This window comes from Amborella trichopoda, chromosome 3 (genome assembly GCF_054954075.1).
Source record: "Amborella trichopoda isolate Santa Cruz 75 chromosome 3, AtrichopodaSantaCruz75HAP2 v2.0, whole genome shotgun sequence".
NCBI classification, from domain to species: Eukaryota; Viridiplantae; Streptophyta; class Magnoliopsida; order Amborellales; family Amborellaceae; genus Amborella; species Amborella trichopoda.
Genome location: NC_142338.1, coordinates 61,686,736 through 61,697,704, shown reverse-complemented (window position 1 = coordinate 61,697,704; position 10,969 = coordinate 61,686,736). Strand labels below are relative to the sequence as shown.

Here is a 10,969-nt window from a genome sequence, read left to right as displayed (position 1 = left end):
ATTATTCGAGTCCAGGTCCAACCGGATCTGATCCGTACTTATAAACTATTGGAGATAAAATACTTAACTTTGATGATATTTGTTAGCTTCAATTATCGTTCGATTTCAACAATATTTTTTTTTAACAAGCTTAAAGTGAAATGGAGGGTGGGATGTTACGTTGAGGCTCCTGCCCCGCTAATCAGCCGGGCCGCCAACCCCGTTCCCATTACTAGCTGTTTTTTTACTGCGTGGTAATTTCCCTCCTCCCTCTTCACTTGTTAGATAAGTACGGAGGCAGAGTCTTTGGTGAGTCAGCATACTCAGCTGTTGATGTGCGTCCTTCCTTCAAAATCAATCTTAAAGATAGATTTTATATCCACAATTTTGGGTTTTGTTAATCTCAGGTATGGTGATGATCATTAATCTTGGATTTTTTATTTCCCTGAAAAATGAAATGGTATTTTAAATTTCTTATTTTTCTAACCATGCATTTTGACTTATGGTGAATGCACATTTTTGTGACACCCAACGTTGAGATGGACGTCTGATGCGTAAGGAGACGCAAAAATTTTGGTGAGCCGGTTGACTCGCCAAAATTGGTTCCACTATAAGTAGGAGGCGAAATATTAAATGGAAAAACTATGTGATCAAAATATTATTCTTGGTGCAACGAGGTTACCATGGTTGACTATTGAATGAAAATCAGTTAACTTGGTGTGGTGCAATCGACTATGCTTAGCGTCCACGAGGGATTTTTTTGAACTCCACAATATATTTCAAACTGTCGAATTTCACATGGGTTACGGTGATCATCCCAAACTTTGAATTTCACAATTGATGGCATAGGTGAGTATCCTAAGTAGGGATGGGACCAACCCGATCTGTGAGTCGGGTCTAAGTCCAATTGATTGGACCCGACCTGGATCACGATTGGATCTAGATCCAACTTATGGCTAGTTGGGTCAACCTGGCCCAACACAATCCCACCCATTTTCACTACTAACCCCAAGTTCTCAAATTGTACTGTCGATGCCTCGATAGTTGTGGAGGAGCATCCCAATATCTCTCAACTTTTATATTTGATAGGTAAATGTAACTGTATTATGGTTATATTGAGAATAAAAAAAAAAAAAAAAAATTTGTATAGAACTCTAATTTTTCGTATTATTTCATGGTAGACCCTCTTTCCGTTTTTTTTTCAAGCAGCATAAGAAAACTTCTAAAGATTTCACTATAAGATTTTAGCAAAAAAAAACATCTCGATAAGAGATGAGGGGGTACGGTAAAATCCTTAGGGATTTTTTTATGCCGCATGAAAGAAAAATAGAAATATGGTCTACCATGAAATAATATGAGAAATTAGGGTTTTATAGGAACATTTTACTAAAAAAAAAGTTTGTATAAGTTTGCAACTTTATCTATAGAAATAAGATTGTATTAATCGAAAGTAGCGAGAAAATATATAAGGACTTATGACTTCAATGAAGGTATAACCCATGATAGAGCAAAATTGCAGGCTAAGATTTGTGTAGTCAATCGTAAATAGTTGAAAAAAAATTCTAACAATGATGATAAAAATTGCATAAATCAATATTACCCACATGATATATATTGGACACTATCTTAAAAAAACATAGTAGGCATTGACACTCTCAAATAGAAAGTATCCATATAAAATATACAGCATAAAATATCACAACCTTTTTTCCACAAATGAAGTTGCTACGTCGTGAAAACGGCTCCCAATGGATAAAGACCAATAAGTGATTAGTAAATATTATTTATCCCACCATTGATTTGGTGATCTTCTTGAGGGAGGTATCAAACAAACTAGATCACACGTGGTACGCAGGAGTAGTACTCGTGTGGGGGGGAGGGGGCATAAAGCTCCGTGACATTTGGCATAGGCGGGAAAATTGATGCAGAGGAAATTCAAAAGTTGCACGCAAGCAGAGACAATTGCTTAATATCAAAGTCGTCCTTCCAAAAGCATTCCCTTCGAAAAAGCACAAAAGGGAAAGGGAAAAATGAGATGGACCTAAAATAAAGACCGATGGGCCCGAATCCCACCCTCTTGATCAATGAAAATGACTGTCTGCCCTCATCAAAAGCCCAGCCCAGCAAAAGCTCATTAGTCCTAGATGTTATTCGACCATTTTTATGCGAATCAACGGTGGTTCAAAGTTGAAATATACTCGGGCTTGTATGGTTATTTGGACTCAAAATCAATGTTTTAGGAATTTTTTTAACCAAATTTTTTAGGGGTGTCAATAGGTGTCTCTTTTTTGCACTCACTTGGAGGTATTAGATGAATGGTAAAGAAGTAGATACCTGTGACACGATGAAAATAATTTTTTTTTCAATATATCGTTCTTTTGATGACCAATACCTTTAGGGAGGCAGTACCCCGATTGATCTTTTTTATCTGGAAGACCTCGAGCTGAAATTATATATTAAACAGTAGTGTTAAGAAGTATCCGTCAATTGAGGATCTGAAGTAAATCAACATGAACCGTACTATCTTTGAGTTGGTGACACTCATTGCTGAGGTCGCCCCAATACTATATAAGATGTTAGTGTAGTCATATTCGTCTCTAGAATTTTTTTTTTTTGTCTGATATTTAATCGAATAGAATTATAATTTTAGAAGAAATGATGATACGACGAATATAAGAAATCTATCAAAATAATAATGAGAGATATGACAACTATTTTCCAACTAATGATGACCCATATCTTGATGGATATTATGAAATTAAATCAAACTAACTGAATTAAATGTTAAATTGATAAATTGCCCTTAAAAAATATTGTTCATTGTATAAAAATAGAGGACCATTCCTTCCATTAAGTGGAATTATTATTATTTTAATTCGTGCCTGAGTAGCTAGGATAAGGACCGACAAGGACAGGAGTAAATGTTTGAAGAAAAGACGAGGATCATTTTAGTCCTCCCTTAAATAATCCCACAATAGTAAGAAAAGTTTAGTTGGTAGGGCGTCAAAATCGCGTCACTAGACCAATTAATGGAATGACAACCGTTTGAACGGGAAATTATTTAGACACTCTAAGCGGACGGCCCAGATCTTCCTGACTGTTGCTTCTCGGCCGTCCGATCCAATAACGGTGCTCGTCTGCACGTTCTGCCAGCTCAAGGCATTAGGTCGGACATGTCAGCCACGGCTGTCTCCGTACCAATCAGGTGCCCATGTCGTGCCACGTCATCATAGGGTAAACCGTAATTAACAATTTTACATAACCAAAAAAACTGTGGTTAGTGTTAAAATTACGAAACTAATCCCACCAAATAGTTGAAATGACGAAAGCTACCCTCGTCCCTTCGTTTCTGAAAATTTGAGGCTCTCCATTTAAGTATGTTCTTGTAGGAAAAGGTTAAAATAAAGCCAAGCCTCACAAGCAGAAGTAAAACAATGTCTCACATCCCACAAAAAGTTGTAGTTTTGGAGTCGGAAAACCTTCTTGACCACTATAAAAATAAAATAAAATACGCTTTTTAAGCCTTAAAAAATATATATTGTAATATATTGTCTAGACCATCTATTTTTAAACCTTCATATATATCTACAAAATCTATGCCATTTTTTGAACTTATAAATTTCATAATAATCAATGATTGAAATCAATTTTAGAGCCATCATAAAGGTTTCCCATGCCCAAATTGTTTTTGGAATAAAGTTTTGAGGTGAGACTTTTTTTTTTTCTCCGAAGCATAGAACTTAATAAAAACCACAATTTTTTTCATTAACTTGTCTATTTTGTTTTGCTCTATGTTTTAGAACCCAATTATGGGTTTTGGATCACCCACCCATTGTATTGATCTAGATTGGCGACCCAAGTGAGGTGAATTGCTACAAAATTGACAAAAAATGAGAAAATATTAGCATAAGGAGATTCCAGGGGAGAGATGCGGATCACCCACATGTGATTTTGATCTGGACAAGAGATTTCCCAATTCGGATCGTCAGGTTTAAAAGAATGTTTCATTCAATCTCTCCTTTTAATTTTTATAATTTACAGGGCAAAGATTCCTCCTAAATCAAGGGAAACCTAGAACAAAATTGGTAATTTTGGTATTTTTTTTGTTTTGTAGTTAAATACAAAGAGGAAAAATATCTCAATGCGGCTGATTAAGGTTATTTTGGTCATTTGAAATGATTGACCTGTACAGGTTCTCTGTTTATAATTGGCCCCTAGGATAGATTCGTCATTTAGTAAAGACTAAGGGTATTTTGGTAAAATTTCATGTCATTTATTTGACTCGTCTTCTCGTCGTCTTTCTTCCAAAGCTGGCTTGTTTCGAAGTTGCAGAGGAGAAAAAGAGGCTTTTTTGGGTGAAATCTCGTTGATTTTCTGCCATTCTTGTGTTTTCCGGCGCCACTTTTGCCAGAATTACTATATCGAAAATGTTAAATTCTATAATTTTCAGAAATCATGGCTTCTCGTGGTGGTTTCCATGATCATTTGAAGCTCTTTGATCTTCAACCCTAAGGTGAGAAACAATACTCTGTTTTTCCATACTTGTACATTGTGTTGGGGTTTGATCTTTCGATAACTTTATATTTGCGTTTTCCAGTGTTTTTGTTCTCAGAGCTCTCTATGGAGACCTAGATCGCTTGATTTGACGCATGAACTTTGAAATCGGTTCCATAATAGAATCTTTGCTGTTACCAGTTACTATGCGATGAATCAGCTGTTATGGTTATGAAATTTTGGCCAACATAGTTCCAGAATTTTATGTTAAGTTTATCTTTGACGATGGGAAGTTGATAGTTGATAAAATTGCGTAGGCTAACTTCTATGTACACTGTATGATACTCTTTTTAGCATTGCTGCTTAATAAAACCTAGATAATTCGTTTGGTGCAAACCTTATCACCTCATATAGTCTTCATTAAATCTGGCTGTTATGCAGTTTGTTGTTATCCATTATGCTTTTTTAATTTGGACAAAAACTGATTCAGATGGATTAATGCAACCTGTGTCAAAAAAAAAAAGCCGATGTAAATAATTTGGTATCTATTGGATTTCGCTGTAATTCTAATTTGGTATCTATTGGATTTCGCTGTAATTCATGATGGCTAATTCTGAAGAAGCTTGGATCACCTCCTATGTTGTATTTTCACCTAATTTGATGTCATTAACAGTCGTAATTAGCTTGTTTGTTAGATTTATTGTTGGATCAGCTGTCCTGTGATTACATTTTAAATTGAATAAAATGTAGGTATAGTTAGTACTAGTCGATAGCTTGTGCGATGCACAAGCACAACCATTTCTCAAATTTCATATTTTAAATTGAAACAAAATATTTTGAACACTAAAGTTTCATAAAAATGTCATATTCCTTATTTTTATTGGTAAACAAAGAATTAAATGAATTCTTGTAATTTTAGAATTTAAATTCATCAAATATGAAACTAAACTTTATTTCTTAGAACTCTATTGTATAAGGACAACTGATTTTTTGAACCATAAATATAAAATGGAGAAAGAAAATTACTCGACAACAAAAATTATAATTAAAGATAATGGAAAATTAAAAAGCGTCTTTCTTATTTTACCTAAAATTCATAGGTATATAAAAGTTTATTGCAAAATACTTTGGATCTTATAAAGTGCAAATGTTGTAAATCATAGAGAAAAAGTGGAAAAAAAATCTCAGCCGAGATCTTATTAAAAGATCCGACAAGATTTGGATAGATGTGGCTTTTGGTTCTTGGTGATGGATAAGAAAGGTTATCAATATAAGCTCATTTAGACCTATCTACAGTTGATATCCTCTTTTGACTCTTCGAGAATACTAGTCCTTGTTCTGTATCCAAAGTTACATAAATGAAGAGTTAGCTACTTCAAGATTTTAAGCTGCGACTTTATATTTCATGGGAGCAGTTTGTGGCCAATTCATGGGACCTGTTTTAACTATTTTATGAATAATTGGGCTCATTGAAAGGTTATGTTTGCAATGGTTTATCTTTATATTGAGATGAATTGACTTTGATTTTGTGACGTTGCAGAATAAGGTTTATTTCACAATTCAATTGTAACCAACATTCTTTGGTTGTTGGGATGGAAACTGATGCTGTTTGTACTTATGAGAATGGTGTAATTGAGGATCTTTCATCTGCTGATGGGTTAAAGAGTGCCTTAAACAAAGAAAATGAAATAGTAGATAACGGTACAAAGACTGTGGCCATATTAGATGGCACTGTACAAGATAAGCCTCTTGTAGGTGATCCAGCAAATGACCCTTCTGCTATAGAGAATGGAGGTCTGGTGACTTCTTGTGAAAGTAAAGGCTCAATTCCTTCGAAGGTAACTCCAAATGCTATATTCAATGCTCCCATCCTTTTTTCTCTAAGTTTTTGGTGCTGCACGTGACCATCTTCAGACAATGAGTAGCACATGGATATGTTGAATTATACTCATATTTTGTAGATTGTACATTGTCCTTGAATAGAAACCTGAAGCCGAACATGCTGCTCATTCCATCCATAGTAAACCTCAAAAAGATCGGATTCATCAGAAGAATGGGAGCACTTATTCAAGACCTGGTGGGAAGCCAAGCCTTTCTCAGAGTCTATCATTTAACTCGAAAGGAGTTTTGACAAGTGGCATAAGGAAGGGGATTGAGGGAAAGCCAATGAAAAATGATGGGAAGAGTTCTCGTGTGGAGGGCCCAGATAATGCTTCATCCCTTTCCAATGGCTCCCTTGCTTCAACGATGCGATCAAATCACACTGTGCCTCAGCCTTTTGCCCTTGCAACTAACAGGAGAGCTTCTGCTGGTGTGCATGCATCAGAAGGGAATACAAGTGGTGTCTCAAACAGGCGGGCCACCCTAACATCTGCTCCTGTTGCTAGGCGTTCACAGGTAAAAAGGGTGGTTTTATTTGTGATTTGGGTTTATGACTTTATGATAGATTGGAAAATCTTTTATGATTTTTCTTCCACTTTTCTCTATCTAACTTTAATCCGGGTGGCTTTCAGTCTGGCAAGGCTATCTCAACTGGTTCCACTACTAGCACCCAGCAATCTGAAGTCATCAAGTAAGTGTCTCCTTAGTTTGTATTTCTCCTTTGCACAACTTGTTACTGGTTCCATCAAATTCTCGGTGTTTTTATTTTTCTTATCTAATTATTTATGTGATCCCAAGTGGATGGTAATCTAGTTTTGGATATTTCATCAAAGCTTTGTCTTTCTTATCAGTTTATTGTTTTAATGATGTAGGCATGTAGCATCCATGAAAAGAAAAATTTATGTGTGATGACTTCTGGTTGAAGCTAAGTTCTTTTAAATACAGGACACAAGATCAAAATCTGAAGTCTCTGAAACATGGGGTGAGTGGCAAAGATGAAGAAGATGCCCTCTCCACGACATCGTATGGTTTCTTACTTGAAATGGATTCGTTATGAATTTCTCTAGCTTCCAGTGGATACTCTTGTTTTAGTTTTTCTTCAGAAGGTGGTTTAGTCTTAATTTATTGTTGTGTTTTCAGGAGCCATACTCCTAGGGGGTTATTGTCTCGCAGAAGCAGCAGTGCTGGTTTTTCATTCAGGTGTGACGAGCGTGCTGAAAAGCGAAAGGAGGTTAGAACAGTGAAATGAGTTTGTTTTATTAAAAGAAGCAATACTGACAAAGCTCTTTTCTTTTCCATTAAGTTAAGAACTAGATAGGATGAATGACCGCTTAATGATTCTTTTACTGTTTGTTAGTTCTTCACAAAGCTAGAGGAGAAGATCCAAGCAAAGGAGGTGGAGAAGACCAACTTGCAGGCTCAATCAAAGGTGTCGGAGATATATATTCATGAGACAAGGGATTTGTTTTTTTTATGGTTTTGCTCCTTCCACTGCTGGCTGATATTGAGGTGTATAAACTGCATTTTGTTGTGCAGGAGAGTCAGGAGGCAGAGATCAAACAGTTGAGGAAGAGCTTGACGTTTAAAGCTACGCCTATGCCAAGTTTTTATCAGGAACCTGCACCTCCAAAGGTTGACTTAAAAAAGGTACTCCCATCTCGTTCCATTTGAATGTGCAAAAATGTGGTACATATATAATTAAATTCCTGTTGATTTGAGAGGAATGATTGCCCCTGCTGAATAACTGTTCTTCCTGATTTTCAATCTGGAATGGCCCTCCCTTCCATCTTCCTTCTTAAGCTTCGCTCCGCCCTTCCAGTAGCTCACCCTGGCTTCCTAGCCTCTTTCTTAAGCTAGATGTTAGGCTCACTTAGCCAGCCAAGGTCTCCACCTGAAGTGGTGCCTGCTGGTATTCATCCTCTTGTTCTGAGCCTTACACCTCTCAGGCCGAACAGAGCCTTTTCGCCTGAGGCGCGCTAGCATATAGTTTAAGACGAAAACCTTTATCGTATGTGTTGCATAACTTTGTACTATGGACCACCACACATTTAATGTGAGAAATCACGACTATTATTGAAGGAATGGATAATTCATGCTGCTTTCTGTTCAATGTAAATTGAAAAACTTACTTTTTTCTTTCTAATTGTTAAATGCAAAGTCTCACTCATTCTGATCAATCCACTAATAAAGTAGGAACTGTTCTCTGCTAGTATATTATGGATTTGTTAGCTCTACATGTTCAGTTATGGCATGTTGGGAGCTTATGTAAGATGTTGAATGTATCTAGACTCCCTGTCTAGGCTAAATCTCAGGGCCACAAGTAAGTTTTTACCTTTTGGGAGTAAGTTTTTACCTTTTGGGAGTTCCATACCAGTATGCGGCGGGGTGCTCAGGTCCTACATTTGTTATCCATCTTTATTCAAGGACAATGATTGATGAGTTGTTGCGCACTTTTACAGCCACCCTGCTTGGCAAGAATGATTATTCTAGTACCCATGGATAGTCTTGGACAGTAGATGTTGGATACGAGTACCTGGATACTGGTATCCGGTTCCTCACCCATGGATAATCTTGGACAGTAGATGTTGGATACAAGTACCTGGATACTGGTATCCGGTTCCTCACCTATTCATGTCATGAAAGAACTTTTTCCTGGATTGCTTGTTCTTCCAGGTAATCGGCTTCAAGTGTAATCACTGTGGAGTTTTGCTTTTATAAAGTTGGGAGAGTTTCGCTTTGAATTGTATAATGTTAGGGACTGCTTTACCCAGAGCATTGGTGCGGATAGGACTGATGTTAGTGTGTTGGAAATTTGCGAACGATGAAATGAATTGTGTCAGCTTCTTGATCATCATAGCAGAAGGCAGGCATTCGGGACTGTGTCATGTTAGTAATTTGGTGCTGACATTCCAAATATATCATATAGTGTTCCCATCCAAATTGGAAAATTATTGGAGGTACTTTAAGAATCTTTGCATTGCCAAACTGACCCATGGATTTTTTGCGAACTCTCTCTCTCTCTCTCTCTCACACACACACACACACACATACTGCATATACCTGTTGGATGTATATATATATCTATGAAATGGATTACATTGTTCTCTACTAATTAAAAATGCTTCTCAGTTCAAATGGCATGTGACTTATTGCAGTATGTGTACTCTGGAATCCATATATTGATTTGTTTTTTTGCCATAGATTCCAATTACTGTTTAAAGGATTTTTTCTAACTACATTCACCTCTGTTATTTAACTCAAACCTAACCCTAAATCCTAGCTCACATGGATTACAATACTCGCAGATACCAACAACACGCCCACGTTCCCCTAAACTCGGACGCCACAAGAGCTCTATAGCACCATTAGCATTGGCAGCAGCAACAGACACCACACCAAACAACACCAAGTCTTGCAAGGGCTCACGCCAGGGCTCCATGGACCAAGCTAACCCAAACCCACCCTCACAAAACACGGAAAACACTTCGAAAAAGCCAGTTCGAAGGTCCCTCACCAAAGCTCCTTCACAAAAGTCTTCAAATCCAAAGACTAAGGAAGTGAGTAAAGATCCTGCAAAGCCCAACATACCAGAGCCCCCTCAAACTCAAATTGAAGAAAATGGAAGTAAGATGAAGGATAATTCGAAAGAAAATAAGGTTAAAGAAGAGGATAATTTGACATCCATCGACGGAGGTTTGAGTGCTGAAGATGAAGATGAAGGGATGCTGAATTTGCCTGACCCAGCGCCAGAAACTGCCATTGCAGATGAAGCTGCAACTGTGAAGAGTTGAAGGGTAGTTTGCTTTGGTTTGGTTTAGTGTTGCTGCGCTTTTGTATTTGCATGCTAAATGTGTGAAGGTACAAGTGTTTGTGAATAGTGCTTGTGTGTGTGGGTGTGTGTTGAAATTTGTTTTTTGAACTTTATTTCTTTGCTGCAATTTGGCAGATTTGTTTGTTGGAAACGAGGAATATCGGTGCTGGAGTTTGCATGTGCACTAGTAAATATATAAGCTTATAGTTAATTCTGTGTACAAGCAGAATTTTTGCACTCTCTGTATGTATATATATCTCTCTCTCTGGATTGAGAAATTCGTGAATCTAGATTAAGATGGTTGGACTGGTGACATTTCCTCAGAAATGCTTGTGCATGAGTGTACACACACAACAGGAGCAGCAGAGTGGATCAAATAAAAGTACACTCGTTTGTATTCAAAGGTTCTAGGTTGTTATCTATCCAAAAACAACATAAGAACGAACTTAAAGTGAGCTATTACCATTGTTATCAGATTTGTGGCCTCGTTGTTTTGATTTTAAATAAAAATCAATAAACTTAAACAAATTATCTAAAATTATAACATTTTCAGAATGTTTTAATATATGAGGTATATTTTCCAAAATTTTGAAATTGTATGTATGTTCTTATTTATTTAATATTTTAAAGTTCTTCACTTATTTTATTTATGGAGATAAAGTTGCAGTAATTTACACTGTCTATTTTGTTTAGATAGTATATATCGACTATTATTTTAAAAGACATGTGAAATTTATACCGTCCAAGTAAAATGGACGGTGTAGAGCACAACCTTGTTTTATAAATGATATTGCAACTTTATAC

At 36.6% G+C, this 10,969-nt stretch overlaps 1 protein-coding gene across 2 annotated transcripts; it reads left to right on the top strand.

Moving 5' to 3' along the window:
* The first annotated feature begins 4,285 nt into the window (after positions 1–4,285).
* On the top strand, positions 4,286–10,376 carry LOC18421644 (TPX2 (targeting protein for Xklp2) protein family). 2 transcript variants are annotated; one of them, XR_967041.3, is made up of 10 exons: positions 4,286–4,492; positions 6,014–6,311; positions 6,457–6,870; positions 6,987–7,045; positions 7,300–7,377; positions 7,495–7,585; positions 7,712–7,783; positions 7,891–8,001; positions 9,660–10,212; positions 10,301–10,376. XR_967041.3 is itself a non-coding variant. In XM_006826357.4 (9 exons), exons 2-9 carry the CDS (start codon positions 6,066–6,068, stop codon positions 10,143–10,145), a joined length of 1,557 nt encoding a protein of 518 aa, XP_006826420.1. In that variant the 5' UTR covers positions 4,286–4,492; positions 6,014–6,065; the 3' UTR covers positions 10,146–10,376. The 2 variants fall into 2 exon arrangements, 1 of the variants encoding a protein (XP_006826420.1); XM_006826357.4 differs by having other exon boundaries at positions 9,660–10,376.
* The last annotated feature ends 593 nt before the right edge of the window (positions 10,377–10,969 follow it).